Raw genomic sequence first — 18,211 nt, forward strand, 5'->3', positions numbered from 1 at the left:
AACATTTCTTCAGTGTGGTGTCTGGAGGATTCATTCATTTTAATATTTTTTTTTTCTTTTTCTTCAAAATGGATCTCAAGTCCAAAATAGGCTTAAGTCCAGAGAGTAACTAGTGGAGGCTAAAGATTTGCTGCTCCAGGAACCCCTGATGATTGATTACCATACCTTTTTCATGCTCTTGAGGCTATGAGAGCCAAACTTATTGCTAGCCAAATCTACCATTTCACTCATCTTTATAAAATAATAAAGGCAAAATACTAGACGACAACGCTTTCTTATTTTTTTTTTTAGATTAGCAACAGAACTTTCTTCCAAGAAAATTCTAGATGCCAGTCTATAAAACAGCTGTGACTCCAGGCCACAAGCTTACTCTCCTCTTTGCCACACCTTACTGGCCCCTGAGGAATACTTGAGAAGTCACCAAGTCTTTGCAGAACACAGGATGAAAACCGTAATCAAAAATTCAAATTGTAAATCCACTGGCAGAGCCACCATACCAGAGCTTCATAGTCATGTTCTGGGATTTTTAAAAGTCCACATTCAATGGAAAAATGGATTTATATGTACATTTTTACCTAAAATTTTATTTTCAGGTAGCATTTCCTATGTAAAGAGAGTTCAAACTTTAATTGTAGCTCTTTATTCAGAGCATACTTTTTCCTCCAATATAATTACATACACACTATATTAGTTTAAGGTGTACAACATAGTGAATTGACTTAGATGTATTGTGAAATTATTAACACAATATAGAGCATAACTTTTATATAATGTGGGCAGGATGGTACTAAAATGGGGCTAAAATACTTTTTTTGCTAGTTTAATTTTTTTTTCTTGCCTTCTAGTTTGCTAGAGTTTGGATACCTGATCCTGAGGAAGTTTGGAAGTCAGCAGAGCTGCTGAAAGATTATAAACCAGGAGATAAAGTCCTCCTGCTTCACCTTGAAGAAGGAAAGGTAAGAATTTTGCTTTTATCTGTTGTCATTGGCATAAAGTGAAGGGAATTCAAAAGTGGGAGTTTGCTGTGACATACCTGACTTCAGATGGAAGTTAAATTTTGAATTAATCTAATATTTTTTACTTATTAAATTGAAGAAAAAAGCAAAATAGCAAACTCAATTTTCTATCACAGTTGGTTAGTCAAAATGGCAGAACTGTAAAAATCTGTTATTTGGTCTATAAATTTATTATGATTAGGTTTAAATTCACGTCTAATCCTCCCAAAGATATGCCTGTTTATTTTGTTTAGGCTAGCATCAGTTATTTCATAGTAACTAAGAAAACATTGCTTAAGGAGCCAGTCTGATATTTGATATTTGTTGCACCTAATCATTTAAAAAATATTTATTGAGAAGCTATTATGTACAAAGCTGTTCACCAGCAACCAAAAAAACTTAAAACCAATTGTATCTCTATGCTTTCCTGTCTGCATTCACTGCATGGGTAGACTCATCTGAGTTGCACCTTTTTATTTATTTTTTATTTTTTAATTATTTTTTAAAGTTTATTTGAAAGAGAGAGTGTGTGTGAGCATGAGTGGGGAAGGGGCAGAGAGAGAATCCCAAGGAGGCTCTTGCACTACCAGTGTGAAGCCCATATGGGGCTTGAACTCAAGAATCATGAAATCACGACCGGAGCCAAAACCAAGAGTCCGGTGCTTAACCGACTGAGCCACCCACGTGCCCCAGTTGTACCTTTTTAATCTCTCCACTGCATTTGACAAGGCATGTCCCACTTTTTTCTTAAAAACCTTCATGACATTAATTTTCTTTAAACAACGTATAGTCTAGCCAAGGAAACTGGATACAAATACATGAAAAGTTACGTAAAATGTAGGATCTAAAGAGTAGTTCAACACCACAATACCAAAGATGTCAAAAGATTATGATGAGGTATTACCACATGAGTATTACTATCCCAACAGTTAGCTGTACTGAGCACTTACTGTCTGTCACACATAGTTGTAAGTGCTTTATTTGCTCTAACTCATATAATCCTCACAACGATCCTATGAAGTGGGGCGGTTGTTATTACACTTTATGGATGAAGAAACCAGTACTCAGGGAGATGCTCAAGATTATATGGCTATTAAGGAATGAAGCTGGGATTTTAAGCCAGAAAATTTGTCTTCATGATTTGTGCTCACAGCCACTCTGCTATGTTGTAAAGAAAGACAGTAATGACTTTAGGATCTTTTTTTTTTTTTTTTTTTCAAGTTTTTTATTTTTTATTTTTTTGGGACAGAGAGACAGAGCATGAACGGGGGAGGGGCAGAGAGAGAGGGAGACACAGAATCGGAAACAGGCTCCAGGCTCCGAGCCATCAGCCCACAGCCTGACGCGGGGCTCGAACTCACAGACCGCGAGATCGTGACCTGGCTGTAGTCGGACGCTTAACCGACTGCGCCACCCAGGCGCCCCGACTTTAGGATCTTAAAGAGGAAAATTTCATTACAGGCTGCTTTGTCAGGGAAGGCTTCAAGGAGGAAGAATGATTTTGACTGGATCTTAAAAGGTAGATAGAATGTGGACTTACAAGGAGAAGGGGATAGACCTTATGAGGATTGGAATGTATTTTGGAGATAGTGAATATAGCAAGTTGCCTGGAGCAGACATTTAGGTTTGTGTTCAAGTTCCGGGCTTGCATATTAAAGTATCTGCTAGATATCATGTTGGCAAAAGGTGCTCTCTGACATCAATGTCAGGTAAGAGAAATAGATATATTTATGAATAGTATGGCATGTGATATAATGAAAATAAGGAACAAAAGTAGAACAGAGTAGGGAGTGATCAGACCGGCTGATGAAGGTCAGGGTTCAGAGAGGCGTTGTCTGAAGAATGAGTAGACCAGCAGAAGTGCAATTAAGGGATCCAGAAAAGCACGTGCAAAGGCAGGAAAGCATGCACAGTAATGTGCATTTGGGGAGGTACATAAGTTCCATGTTGTTAGAATGTGAAGTAAGAGTACAGAACTGGCAAGAGAATGGGGGTGGGGGGTGGGAACCAGATCACAGAGGGCCTGGTGATCATGTTAAAACTCTTGGACTTCAAGAGATATGCGATGTGGAATGATTGTAGTATTTTTAAACAGAGGAAGGATGTCTGATTTGTGTTTTAGAAAGGACTCATTGGTGGAAGCACAGAGTATGAATTTCAGGAGAGCAAAATAGAGGCAACGTTAGTTGGGAAAAAGGCAGGGAAGAATTAGGCCCGATTAGGAGGACCTTGAATGTCAAATTAAGAAAATAATTTATTCAACTGCTCTGTGTTAGGCACAATATTAGGCACTGTGAGATATATTTTCTTATGTTAATTCTCACAACAACCCTGTAGGTTGGCAGGTAGTATTATAACTATTTTGCAAATAAGGGAAGCCATGGCTCAGAGATATTAAGTAGTTTTGCCTGAGATTACATAGCCAGAGTGGCTTTTGTGTACTGCAGAGACCAGTGCAAGGACCGTTCAATTTGGGGAAGGACATTATATCCTAATAAACAGGCAGGGAGAGATTGAGGAGCAGATTATAAATTCCTTTCCATTTAGCATGATTCATTCCAACCTATTTTGAATATTTGACCTCTATATCTCTGCAATGTTAAGAAAAGTGGCTTTTTACAAAACCAGCTAGTCCTTCTCTATAATTAAATTACATTTTTATTCCTTTTTTATTTGTCATATGTTATTTGCCCTTAATACATAGTTGAGTGATAATTTCCATGCTTGGCTTTGTCATAAAGCCATATTTTCCTTGGCTTTAAAGTGAGTAGTTCTTCTGAACTTTTGGAGCCAATCACCTCATTAAAAATCAAATGAAAACTATGAACTGTAATTCCAAAAGCAATACACATATGTATGTATATTTACACATATGCACATATGCACAGTTACAGTTAATTTCAGGAGATTCTTGGACCTCTCAGGGTTCAGGGGTTCCCAGGTATTTACAACATGCCATGCATTGCCTCATTTAATTTTTATCACACCCCTGTGAGCTATTTCTCTTATGCCCTTTCTACAATGAAGGATTAAGATTAAATAACATACCCAAGGCCACAAAAGAAGTAAGTACCAGTTTCAGGATTTGAACCTGGGTTGATCTAACTCTAAAGATAAGCTCTTGACCACTCTTTATTGTCTATTCACTTATCACAGGTGAAGAGAAAGAGAGAAAAAGAAAGGTTATTTAAAGATTAAAGACTTCTGGTTCCATAACGGGTAAAAAAACGTCTAGGCTTCTCAAACTATATTAGCAAAAATTATTAATACAAGTTAATACATCTAGTGAAAAAGAAGACTCTTCATTTCCACCATTTTCTGTGGCTTTGGGAAATGTGCCAGCAAAAAGAATGCATTTAATAGTTGAGAAGCAAATGAGGAATAGGAAATAAGCAAAATGCATGGACTTGTTTCACTTTTATTGCCATGATTTATCCAGATGCTGTACCTTATGCATTTTCAGGATTTGGAATATCGTCTAGATCCAAAGACTAAGGAACTGCCTCACTTAAGAAACCCTGACATACTTGTGGGTGAAAATGACCTCACAGCCCTCAGCTATCTTCATGAGCCTGCTGTGCTCCACAATCTCAGAGTCCGCTTTATTGACTCCAAACTTATCTATACATATTGTGGTAAGTGTGCCTTGCTGTCTGAGTGGACCATGAACTCTTCCCTCTAATGGACGTACCATGGAAATATTGTGCATGGGGAAAGAAGGCTGTCGTTGGATTTCCTCCTAGAGAGAGGATCACTTGAGTTATCAAAAAAGATTTACCAGTGTTCATTAGCTCATTGCATTTTGTGCTGAATAAGCTCTTTTGTAAATTACATAATTTTGCTCAAAACAAACAAAACAAACAAACAAACAAAAAGCCCTGAGCTGGGCTAGGCCCATCTTCCAGATTTTCTTCCTTCCAAAGAAATTATTTGCCAAATTCAGTGACAGTTTGCTAGTTATTTTCATCTCTTACAAGAACTGCTATATGAAGAGTAGATGTCCAGACTTATCTTTGGAGCAAGTTCAAGTTTAGTGTTCTCTTGTTCTCAGTGCAGAACTGACAACTCATAGTAACTATTCTTGCTTGATGTGTTTGTCTGGGTCCATGCTCGCTGCATTGTTAGCTGCCAGTGACCCAGCTCAGTAGTCTTTTTCTTTCTCTTGGAAACTAAGCACATGTACATTTGGGTTCTTCCCCCCTTTCCTTCTTTTGTGTCTCTATTTTTTTCTTAACTTTTATTTTCTCCCTTGTCCCTGGCTCTTTTCTCTACTGACTTCTTATCTTTCTTTCACTAATTATTCTCCCCCAGCCTCCGGGCTGGGATTTCATTCATTTTCTTTTAAGTCTATTTGTTTGGTGTAACCAACTCAGCACCTATCATTTCTTCCTTACTCTCCTGCTTTGGACAGGGACAACTATCTTTCCTTCTTAAAGGAATTTATACCTCTTGTATCCTTGATGCTAACTCTTTTTCTTCTCTATTATCTATTTCTGATTGTCAATTTTCATTTCTCCGTTTACCTTTTTCTTGCATATATGTTACCTTCTCAATAAAGCCTTCGCAGCCCACCTTATCTAAATCATAAGCCCTTTTCCCCTTCTAAGTTTCCGTGTTCTTTCTCTGTTTAATTTTTCTCTTTTTTCCTTTTTACTATCTAACCTGTGATATTTATTTTTTCTTAACTTTTAATTGTTTGAGTTTCCTACTAGAATATAAGGTCTGTGAGGGTAAAGATTTGTCTTTTTTTGTTTACTGTTATAAACCTAGCACTCAGAAAAGACTTGAGACATACTTGGAACTGCATAAATATTTGTAGAATGAAGGGATTCATTAATTTAAAATATACTTACTATAAAATTTAAGGAAACATAAAAAAAGGTGTTTAAAAACGAAAAATATATACATGTAATTCACTACTGAAAAAAAACAGTATTACGTTTACATATCCTATATGTGTGTATATGTGAGAAAGTATAAATAGATATGAAATTAGAATTAGTCTGTTGATAGTTTTGTGTCATGTTTTCCAATTACTTTTAATATTCTTTATAAACATGAGTTGTAGTGGTAGCACAAATGTCTACCATGTCTGTTATAGGGATGTAAGAAAATATTTAGCTACTCTTCCTTTATTATATAGTTTGTTTCTGCTTTTCACTACTGTGAATAATATGATAAACATCTTTATGAAAAAAAAAACCTCTTTGCTTAAATCTCTGGTTATTTCATTTGGATAAATTTCTAAAAGTGTAATTTTCAATTTAAATACTATGAAAATATTTAAGTTTCTTTTAACATTGCCATGGTTTTTATCTTTAATAACCTAGGCCAGTTTTTATTTATTTATTATTATTATTTTTTAAATGTTTATTTATTTCTGAGAGAGAGAGTGAGACAAAGCATGAATGGGGGAGGGCCAGAGAGAGGGAGACAAAGAATCGGAAGGAGGCTCCAGGCTCCGAGCTGTCAGCACAGAGCCTGACGCGGGGCTCAAACTCATGGACCACGAGATCATGACCTGAGCCGAAGTCAGACGCCCAACCGACTGAGCCACCCAGGCGCCCCTAGGCCAGTTTTTAAATGGTGTTTTAGTTAGGTCTGGGTATATTGTGTTCAGAGGCAAAGGCTGTGATATATTTTGATCTTTAACAATTTGTTAGTTCAAGATTAACTCAAGTTGAAATTTGTGTTAACTGTGATTCTCGCTTTACCAAGTTTGATATGTCTATTAGTGTATCACTGACTTCTTCTTTTGCTTTTTTTACCCCTCCCCTAGGTATAGTCCTCGTAGCTATAAATCCTTATGAACAGCTGCCTATTTATGGAGAAGATATTATTAATGCATATAGTGGTCAGAATATGGGTGATATGGATCCACATATCTTTGCAGTAGCCGAAGAAGCTTACAAGCAAATGGCCAGGTTGGTGGGAGCTCTATTTAGTTTTTCATGACTCTTACTAGATGTGATAATTTCTTCTTTGCTGAGTCACAGATATTTTAAAACACAGTTAAGAGCAACTGGTAAATTATTATTAAATAAACAGACTTGACTATTTCAGATGGCCTGCATTATTATTAAAATAACTTCTTATTTATAAAAGAACATCCAATTTTTAAAAACTGACTTTGGGGAGTGCCTGGGTGGCTCAGTCGGTGAAGGGTCCAAGTCTTGGTTTTGACTCAGGTCATGTTCTCATGGTTCGTGAATTCGAGCCCTGCATCAGGCTCCACACTGACAGTGCAGAGTCTGTTTGGGATTCTTTCTCTCCCTCTCTCTCTCTCTGCCCTTCCCCTGTTCCTGTGCATGTGCTCTCTCTTTCTCTCTCTCTCAAAATAAATAAATAAACTTAAAAAAAACTGCCTTTGGAATTTCCTCATGATCCTGTGACTATGTGCAAAGACAGATATTATATTTACAGAAGAGCGGATCAAGAGTTGGTGGTACTAAGTGATGGGTTCACTATCATTCAGCTAATGAGTGGCAGAACAGAAATTAAAAGGCTGGGGCGCCTGGGTGGCTCAGTCGGTTGAGCGTCCGACTTCAGCCCAGGTCATGATCTCGCGGTCCGTGGGTTCGAGCCCCGCATCGGGCTCTGTGCTGACAGCTCGGAGCCCGGAGCCTGTTTCAGATTCTGTGTCTCCCTCTCTCTCTGACCCTCCCCTGTTCATGCTCTGTCTCTCTCTGTCTCAAAAATAAATAAACATTAAAAAAAAAAAAAAAGAAATAAAAGGGCAAAGGACGAGAAGAAATCTGTCTGTATCTTAGAGAATTAAATCTCAAGGAAACTGAATTTAACGTTGGTATTATGTTCTAGTGTCCGGTGATCCTGAACAGCATCAGTAAAATGTCTTTGATGTTAATCATGGAACCCTAACACTATGACAGTAGAAACCCAGAGGAAAAAGCTACTTTCAGGACTAGATTAGACTCTGAATAATGTGATGTAATACAAAACTATGGAGGTATAGAAGAGTATATATTCAATTCATATCTCCCATCTTCAGGTAAGAACCAGCATATATCCTCAAGCAATTTATGAAGTGGAGAAAAAACTAATACTGCAGAGGTTTTATTTTCTCCTTTCCAAACGGGGAGAGTGTTTGTACATAATTGGACTAGCATGTGACAGAATTTTAGAATTATTTCATTGACAGAGTCCATAGAAGTCATTATGTGCTTTTATTAATAAATTATTATTATTTCTAATAATAGCTGTTAAGTACTCTGTCTTTGCAACATACTGTTTAATTGCCTTCAATTTTTTAAGTAATTTTATCCTCACAGCAACCTTCTGAAGTTAGTATTATTATTAATCTTCATTTTACAAATGAGAAAATATAAGCAATAAGAAGTTACTTAACTTTCCTAAGGCCACATAACTAGGAAGACTAGCTTTCAAATTCCATTAGTCTAACACTGTGAAATATTATCATATTAAATACAAAATGACTAAATATAGTTTTGTACTGTATAACATGGTGTGTTATACCGGATTCTGTTATAAAATAGGAACTAGTATCAAAAATGTAAGAAATGTTACTTTTTGAGGCTTTCAATTCCGTCTATCAGCATAATTTCCCCCTAAAATTAGAAAAACCCACCAATATTCGATGTGTATAATCCTGGAGCATTGCAATACAAGTGAGCACGGCACAAGTACAGCCAGAGAACTATCAGGGAGAGAGGGAATTGCATGGAGTGCTAGGCCCTAAAAATTATCTCTGAAAAATGTTATGCTGCTCATAGAGAATTATATGACTTCTTTGAAAATACTAATCTGAAAAATACTGATATCAGAAAGTCTGGTTCTCCGCATCTTTGTCACAGGAAATTCAAAAATAGTGTTAGATTTGTATGAATATTTCTGGCTTTTCAACCCTAGATTTACTTTGGTTTCCTAACATTTCTTCCCTCATGATTCCCCCGTGACTCAGTCAATGTGATTTCTTTACTATAGGTTTGCTGGTTTCTTTTCCTTTTGCTTAGTTTTGTTTTTTAGGCAGTTTTAAAATACGCTTCAGTTATGATATTATGTTCACCATTTATAAATATATTTATAAGTCTGTACACAGAAAATGTGCTACAGCAGCTAAATAGACCACGTCTCTTAGGCATATAGTTGGAGATACATATTGCAGGATCGTTTCTTGGCATTTTTTCCTTACCAAGTGATGAGGTGCCATGTTTACCAGATGTGAATCCTGGAGTTTCACATTTCCAGTACTCTTAGAGGCCCCTTATATCTTCAGGGAAGCTATAGACACTTGCTCAGTAGACCTGTACTGAACACCATCCAGACACTGTCCTGGGCATAGGGGACACAACAGCAAACAAATGAGACAAAATAGACAAAAGTTTTTACCCTCATGAAGTGAGGCAGAAGATACACAGTTTTTCACATATTAATAAGTGCTATCCTGGAAAATAAAGTTAGGAAAGTAAGTAAGGAATGCCAGGTAGGCAAGAGGGCATATGTAGTAGTTTCAGGGAAAGCCTCATTGTAAAGCTGCCCTCTCTGTTTTTTCGCAAACTTAAAAAAACCTTAAACTTACAAAGAGGTTGGAAAAATAGTACACAGAGGTACTGATTTCCTTACCCTCACATTTCCTCCCATGTTAACATGTTATGTAACCATTGTAAATAACTGAAACCAGGAAATGCACATTGTATAATACTGTTAAGTAATCTAAAAACCTTGTTCACTGTTTATCATTTCCCCTCCAATGCCCTTTTTCTGGTCTAGGATTCAATCTAGAATCATACATAGTACCTTGTGTTTCTCCTTAGGTTCCTCCAATCTAGAACCATCCATTAATCCTCTTTTCTTTCATGATTTTGACACTTTTGAAGAATACATACTGGCCAACTATCTTGTAGGCTCTGAGGACACAGCAGTAGAAAAATTAGGCAAAATAGACTCCAAAAATTCTTACCCTCCTGAAAGTTTGAGTTTTTTTCCTGATCGAGTAATTGAGGCTAGCCACACATTTTGGACAGTCATATCACAGAAGTAATGTGCCCTTCATCATATAGAGGAGATATAAGATACTGATTCCTGGGGATACTAACATTGATCACTTAGTTAAGGCAGTATCTACCAGATTTCTCTATTTTAATTACTGTTTTAAACTTTGAAATCAATAAGTGTGTTATGGGAAAATACTTTGAGACCATGTAAATATCCTGTTTTTCATCATACTTTCACTTACTAATTTTAACATCCATTGATGATTCTTGACTGCAACAATTTTTACTGTGGTGTTGGTCAAGTGGTCATTTGCTATTTTCTGCTGTAAGGAAGAGCTGTTACTTTCCCCCCATTTATTTAGTATTTATTTTTTATTTCTATCAGTATGGGCTCATGGATATTTATTTTAGTCTATGGATTATTCATTACTATCACTATTTATTTTGTTCAAACTCTATCAGATTTTGTTCAAACTCTATCAGATTTACTTTGTTGAAACCTCGGAGCTCTTTTCAAGTGTACTTTCAACGGCCCTTTATTATGTTTTGATCATTTTCTTACATTTTAGCAACATGTGGCTCATTTTCTGATTTCCTTACCCCAACCCTAGAATCAGCTATTTAATTTCTTCAGGAAGCCCTGGTTTCTTTTTTGGAGGAATGGTACTTAGAAACAAAGATCTTTCTGCTAGGAATGCTCATTACTATTGGGGCATCATCTTTAAGCCCAGTTCACAGAGCTAGGAAATAAAGGTTTTCCCATAGCCTTACCAACAGAATGTGTTGTCATACTTTTAAAATTTTGCCACACTGACAGGTGATAAATGGTATCCCAGTGTTGTATTAATTTGCCTTTCTCTAAATATAAAAGTTACACATTTTTACACACACACACACACACACACACACACACCGATACATGTCTGTATATATTATTATGTCTATCTGTATATATATTAAAAAAACTTGAGTTCATATTGATGCATCCAATTCCAGTTCAACACCACAGTTTTTATTTTTGCTTTCTCTTTTTCCTTCATTTATCTCCTTTCTTTGGTCTTTAGAAACCTGGTCTCCTTATCCTGTATGTATGTGTATATACACACACACACACACACACACACACACATACATACATATACATATATATATGTATATTTCTTTGCTCAATCCTAGAATGTTCATAAAGTAGTAAAGTAGTTCTAAAAATATTATCCCATACCCCCGTGAGAAGCAAATTTACCACTCAAGTACAATATTTGTGTCCAATTCATTTTGTCTTTAGCCTTATGGTATATAAAGTACTGATTTCCAAAGTTACTTAGGTTAGTTCTTTATCTTACTCACTTTATTAGTTTATTCAACCACTTTCCCATATGTGGTCATTTAGATTGTTTTCAACATTTTGCAATTATAAACAATGCTGTAATAACCTGGTGCATATGTATTTATGTATTTTTGGAAATGTAGCTTAAGGTAGGTTGCTAAAAGTGGCATTGCTAGGTCAAAAGGTGGTTTTAAATGTAGTTTAGTAGGTATTGCCAGATTCCCTCTAGAAGGGTTATACGGGTTTTTATTTCTGCCAAAAATGTTCAAGAATGCCTGCTTCCCCGTAGCCTCATCAACAAAAAATATGTAGTTTTTCTTTGCAGTTCTTCACTATCCAATGATATCTCAAGGTTGTTTATATTTGTATTTCTTTAAATATGAGTGAATTTGAACATCTTTTCGTATGTTTAAAAGCCATTTTATCAATGTGTTTGTGTCTTTGTTTATGCAGTGAACTGTCCATTTATGTCTTTTCAGTTTTTTGGTTGTGCGTTTAGTCCTTTGATCCTCAATTTTAAGAGTTAAAAAATACATTAGGGATATTAGCTCTTTGTGGTATATATTGTAAATATCCCCCCTCCATTTATAAGTTTTCTTTTGATTTTATTTGTGCTTTTTTTTTTCCATGCAAAGTTATCAATCTTTTATTTTATTACTAGAGATTTTGAGTCAGTATTAAAAACCTTTCTCTAGGGGTGCCTGGGTGGCTCAATCAGTTAAGTGTCTAACTCTTGATTTCAGCTTAGGTCATGATCTCATGGCTCATGGGTTCGAGCCCTGATCAGGCTCTGTGCTGACATGGAGGAACCTGCTTGGGATTCTTTCTTCTCCTCTCTCTGCTCGCTCTCTCTCTCTCTCTCTCTCAAAATAAATAAATAAACTTAAAAAAAAAAAAAACACCCAACGCCTTTTCCTATACCAGGGTAAAAGAGGAATTTATCCATGTTTTCTTCTTTGTATTGTTTTATAATGTACTTTTAGGTCCCTGATCCCATTGAAGTTTATTCTTTTGTATTATACGAGATAGGGATCTAAATTTATCTTTTTTCCAAATGCTTACCTAGTTACCCCAGCAGCACTTATTAAGAAACCTATTTTGCCCCAGTTATTTCAGATGTCACTTGTCATATCCTAGGTTTTCTCATGTTTTGGGTTCAATATCTTGGCTCGGTTCTTTTCACCTCCCTTTATGTCTTCATGTCCCAGTACCACACTGGTTTTTTTGTTTTTTTATGTTTATTTTTGAGAGAGCGATACAGAGAGAGAGAGAGAGAGCAAGCGAGCAAATGGGGGAGGGGCAGAGAGAGAGAGAGACAGAGGATGTGAAGCAGGCTCTGTGCTGACAGCAGAGACCCTGAAGTGGAGCTCAAACTCATGAACCGCAAGATCATGACACTTTAACTGAGTGAGCCACCCAGGCGCCCCCTCACTCTGTTATTTATTTATTTATCTATTTGTTTGTTTGTTTGTTTATTTAAAATATGAAATTTATTGTCAGATTGGTTTCCATACAACACCCAGTGCTCATCCCAACAGGTGCCCTCCTCAGTGCCTATCACCCACTTTCCCCTCACATTGTTTTAATTATAGTGGCTTTGTAGTATTTTTTTTTAATGTTTGGTACCATTAAACCCTCTCATAGTTTGTCTTTTTCATTATTTTCCTAGCTATCTTTAGGTGTTTGTTTTTCCATAGAGACTTTGATATCAACTTACCTAACTCCATAAAAACTTAAGCTGTCTTTTGAGTAATAAAATGAAACAAAGGGGGTGCCTGGATGGCTCAGGTGGTTAAGCATCTGACTCTTGATTTTGGCTCAGATCATGATCTCATGGTTTGTGAGTTCGAGCCCTGTGTCGGGCTCTGTGCTGACAGCTCAGAGCCTGGAGCCTGCTTGGGTTCTTTCTCGCCTTTTCTCTCTGCCCCTCCCCCATTCATGTTCTCTGTCTCTCTCAAAACAAATAAATAAAACTTAAAAAAAAATAACATGAAGGAAAGGATAAAGCAAGTCATTCACATATCTGGGTAGGAATATTCCAAGCAGAGAGATCATCAACTGCAAGAATCCTACCAAGAGGTGTGGGCTGTCATAGCAAATTTGACTTCTCTGAGTGCGGGTTTTGAACAGAGGAATGGCCTCATCTTGCAGCTATGATAAAAATTGACCATAAATTGCTGCCAAAAATACATATCCTAAATCTAATCAGGAAGAAACACCAGAAAAACTAAAAATGAGGAGCATTGTACAAAATAACTATAGATACCCTTCAAAATTATGAAGGTCAGAGAAGTCCAGGAAAGGCTGAGGAAGCATTTAGATTAAAAGTGATGAACAATACATGCAGTTAAATGCAGTGAATATTCTGAATTGAATCTGTGATGATGGGAGAGGTAAGGTAAACTGTAGAGAACATTGCTGGATGGTTGATAAAATTGGAATATAGATATGTGTGAAATAAATAATATTACTATGTCACTGTTACATTTCCTGATTTTGATTACTATAGATGTATAAAAGCATGTCACTGTTCTTAAGAAATATAGTAGTTTAAATTATGTAGGAGCCATCATGTCTGTAACCTACTCTTGAATATTTCAGAAAATATAAGAGAAATAGAGAGGTTAATAAAGCAAACAGGCAAAACCTAAACAATTGGTGAATCTGAGTAAAGCATATATGGGAGTTCATTTTACTAGTTTTGTAATTTTCTGTGAGTTTGAAATCAGTGGAGAAAAAAAAAACCAGTTTGAAATCATATCAAAACTAGTTAGAAAACAAAAGCAAAAATTAAAAAAACAGTTGGTAGTAGGACAAGGGTAGAATCCAAGAGACTAGTTAGGAGGTTTTTATATTGATCCAATTAAGAAATAATAATCCAGTTGAAGAGTATATTAATGAAGATGGAAAGAGTGGATGGATGGATTCTGGATATATTTTTAAGATAGAATGGACAAAGGCTTGCTTGTGTGAGGGTATGAAAGAAAATGAGGAGTCAGGGATGGAGGCAAGGTATTTGGTCTGAGCACCGGAAAGTGGAAGTTGCCATTTACCGAGATGGAGGAGATTGAAGGAAGAGCAGGTTTTGTATGTGGGGTGGAAGGGAGGGAGGAGGAAGGGTTGGAGTTTCATTTTAGGTATCTATTCTCAAAACAAAACTGATACAAATGATTCTTCCCCAGTAGGCATATGTCCAATGACAATAGCAATAACCAGGATCCTTGCCTCAGGACTCCTTTCTAAGCTTTTATAGAGAGCAGTGCCCTCATAGAATACCTTCATAGTCTAGCCTCTTACTTTTAATAGTCCCTTTGACTTACAGAGGAGATGTGCAAGTGTCAGTGGGCTGCTGTGTCTGTTTTTCTTCTCATGTTCTTGTTTCCCATTCTTGCCAGTCTTTTCTCTTGCTGGCACTGATTGCTCTTTGGTAACTAAATGACAGTAAATTTTCCTTAACACATAATTTTTTTTCTTTTATTTCCTTAAAATCAGGCAATATTGATTAATTTGGTTTATTTTCTTTCCATTGTAAAAGGTAAATAAACTTTTTTGACTAAGTTTCATTTATAGGTTTTCTTTTTTTAAAAAATATTTTGAGAGAGAAAGAGTGTGCATGCACGGCAGGGGTGGGGAGGGGGGGGCTGGTCAGAGGCAGAAAGAGCAAGAAACAGAGGATCCAAAGCAGGTTTTGCACTTGTGAGCAACAAAGCCAAATTCACGGCTCAAACTCACAAACCGAGTTCATAAAGTCCTGGACTGAGGTCAGAAATTTAACCGACTGAGCCACCCAGGCAACCCTGGGTTTTCTTGACATAAATTAGTTTATATGCATAACCTTGGTATAGTGAAAAAGAGCTCTGTACTAATCACATATGCATCAATAAATAACCATGTAAGGTTAAATCTCCTCATCTGCCTTAGTCTCAGTTTTATTACCTATAAAATGGAGCAATTTCACTGGATGGTTTACCTTGACACTTATGTAGTATTCTGTGGTATGCGTTTGTTACCTTTTTGTTTCATGGAGACTAATACATAAGCATTTTGCTCTTCCTAGTAGAGAGCAGACTATGGTAAGGAGTTGTGTAGTAAAGCAGAAGGAGCATGGTATAGACTTTCTTCTTGGAAACCAGGAGATGTGATATGTGACATTCATAGAGCTCTGTTCTAAACTTGGATAAACTTGGATCTGTGTTATTTTCCCCAATAAGGAAAAAAAAAATACCTGTTGTGCTTACTCCAAAGGTAAAAAGTATATTAGATGATAAACATAAAAGAACTTTGAATAGCATAACATAGAGACTTAATGAATCACTATGTTGTACACCTGAAACTAATGTAACATTCTATGTCAACTATACTTCAGTTAAAAAATTTAATAAGTATTTAAGTATAGGCTGTTACTATCATCAGTCCTCATCATTATGAAGTCTTAGGTCTATATTCTCTTTTCATTCACTTTAGCCTCTCATCTGGTTATATTCTTTAAAAAAATTTTTTTTAAAATGTATTTTTAGTTTTTGAGAGAGAGAGAGAGAGAGAGAGAGAGAGAGAGAGAGAGCGCATGTGTGTGCATGTGTGTACAAGCAAGGAAGGGGAAGAGAGAGGGGTTGGGGGGAGGGAATCCCAAGCAGGCTCCATGCCCATTGTGGACCCCAACTTGGGGCTTGATCTCATGACCATGAAATGCAACCTGAGCCGAAATCAAGAGTCAGATGCTTAACCAACTGAGTCACCCAGGCACCGCCCCCCTTTTTTTGTAAATTGTTTTTTAAATTATTTTTTTTATTTTTATTTTTTAGAGAGAGTGTGTGCAAGCAGGGGAGAATGGTAGAGGGAGAGAGAGAAAATCTTAAGCAGGCTTTACGTTCAGCTCATAGCCTGTCATGGGACTTGATCCCATGACCCTGGGATCATGACTTGAACTGAAATCAGGAGTCAGACACTCAACCAATGGAGCTCAACCAACCCAGGCGCCCTTATTACTCTTGATTATTTATTGCTAGGCCTTTTCCTAGGGTGGCTCCTTCTTTCATTTGGCTAGGCACTTTTTCTTTTTAATATTTGTTTTCAACGTTTATTTATTTTTGAGAGATGGAGAGAGACAGAGTAAGATTGGGAAGGGGCAGAGAGAGAGGGAGACACAGAATCTGAAGTAGGTTCCAGACTGTGAGTGGTCAGTACAGAGCCCGACATGGGGCTCAAACCCACGAACTGTGAGATCATGACCTGAGCTGAAGTTGGACGCTTAACTGATTGAGCCACCCAGGGGCCCCTAGGCAGTTTTTCTGAAGGCTTCTCTGTCCTGAGTTTCATTGGCCTGCTATTATAGATTATAAAATCTCTCCTGTTACCAACTGTGACTCTGCTGCCCTGTGGTACCAAGTATCCTGTTTATGCAAATAGACTTGAAGTAATATATGCTACCTGATAAGGAACTTTAGGTATGATATATAAAGGTAGATTAACTTGTATTAAGAGCTACCAGGTTTAGATGTCTGCTGTGCAAGCATGGGAGCAGACATCATCACCCCTGCCTTACAGGTGAGGAAACTGAGGAAAATAACTTGTTCAGGCTGTCAGCCTAATAAATAGAATCTAGGAGCTGGTATTTGGTTCTAGCTTTGAGACTCCAAAACCTTTCTTCTTTGTCATTTTCTTATTTTCAACTACACTCCCCTATTCTAATACATCTACTGCCTCAAATTAACATTGCATACATAAATTTTGCATGTTTTATTCAGCTTAGAATTTCCTTCTCCATGCTCCTGTTTCTGCCCGATTTTTATGTATTCTTCATGATCCCACTCAAGTTTTACTTTGAGACTACCTCAGCTCCTTGTATATGACTGTTCTTCAGGATTCTTGAAGAATTTGGCACTTAGTAGGTACTAGCTGCCCCATAAAGTTGTAGAAGCATTAAAATACAGTAAGTATGAGTCTATAAAAGTTATAAATATATATAACTGGCTATTTCTGTTAAGGCACCTCTATATTAAGGCTCTGTAGTGATGGAACAGAGAATTCAATTTGACATGAGAAGATTTGATAGCAATGTGACCGGTTTCTTAGGAATTGAATGACCTTAATAGTCTCTCTGCCTCTCTAAAGCACAGCTTTCACCAGTGTGCCGGCACATTCTATTGATAGATTGATTGATTGTGCAAGCAGGGGAAGGGCAGAGAGAGAGTGAGAGAGAGAGAGAGAGAGAGAGAGAGAGAGAGAGAGAGAGAGAGAGAATCCCAAGCAGGCCCCGTGTTGCCAGCATGGAGCCCGATTTAGGGCTGAAACTCACAAACCGTGAGATCATGACTTGAGCCAAAACCAAGAGTCAGATGCTCAACCAAGCCACTCAAGGTGCCCAATAGTTTATTTTTGCATTTGTTTCCTTTGCCTTGGGGCACTTGTCTAGTAAGAAGTTGCTGTGGCCAAGATCAAACTGGTTGCTGCCTATTTTCTTCTATAGGATTTTGATGGTTTCCTGTCTTACACTTAGGTCTTTCATCCATTTTGAGTTTATTTTTGTGTATGGTGTAAGGAAGGGGTCCTGGTTCATTCTTCTGCATGTCACTGTCCAGTTTTCCCAGCACCATTTGCTAAAGAGACTGTCTTTTTTCCATTGGATATTCTTTCCTGCTTTGTCGAAGATTAGTTGGCCATACATTTGTGGGTCCATTTCTGGGTTATCTGTTCAGTTCCATTGATCTGTTTTTGTGTGACTACTATACTGTCTTGATGATTACAACTTTGTAATACAGCTTGAAGTCCAGAATTGTGATGCCTCCAGCTTTGGTTTTCTTTTTCAACATTATTTTGGCTACTTAGGGTCTTTTCTGGTCCATACAAATTTTAGAATTGTTTGTTCTAGCTCTGTGAAGAATGCTGGTGTTATTTTGACAGGGATTACATTGAATGTG

The 18,211-nt window shown here is 37.0% G+C and overlaps 1 protein-coding gene across 5 annotated transcripts in view; it reads left to right on the top strand.

Moving 5' to 3' along the window:
- Positions 1-18,211, top strand: part of MYO5A (myosin VA) — a 195,395-nt gene that overhangs the window by 62,031 nt on the left and 115,153 nt on the right. For all 5 annotated transcript variants that reach the window (XM_058737701.1, XM_058737700.1, XM_058737702.1 and 2 more), the window contains exons 2-4: positions 846-956; positions 4,459-4,630; positions 6,775-6,919. In XM_058737701.1, the coding sequence (XP_058593684.1) occupies positions 846-956; positions 4,459-4,630; positions 6,775-6,919 (428 nt within the window). The remainder of the gene's footprint in view (positions 1-845; positions 957-4,458; positions 4,631-6,774; positions 6,920-18,211) is intronic.

Source organism: Neofelis nebulosa, chromosome 7, assembly GCF_028018385.1.
Source record: "Neofelis nebulosa isolate mNeoNeb1 chromosome 7, mNeoNeb1.pri, whole genome shotgun sequence".
Classification (NCBI taxonomy): Eukaryota; Metazoa; Chordata; class Mammalia; order Carnivora; family Felidae; genus Neofelis; species Neofelis nebulosa.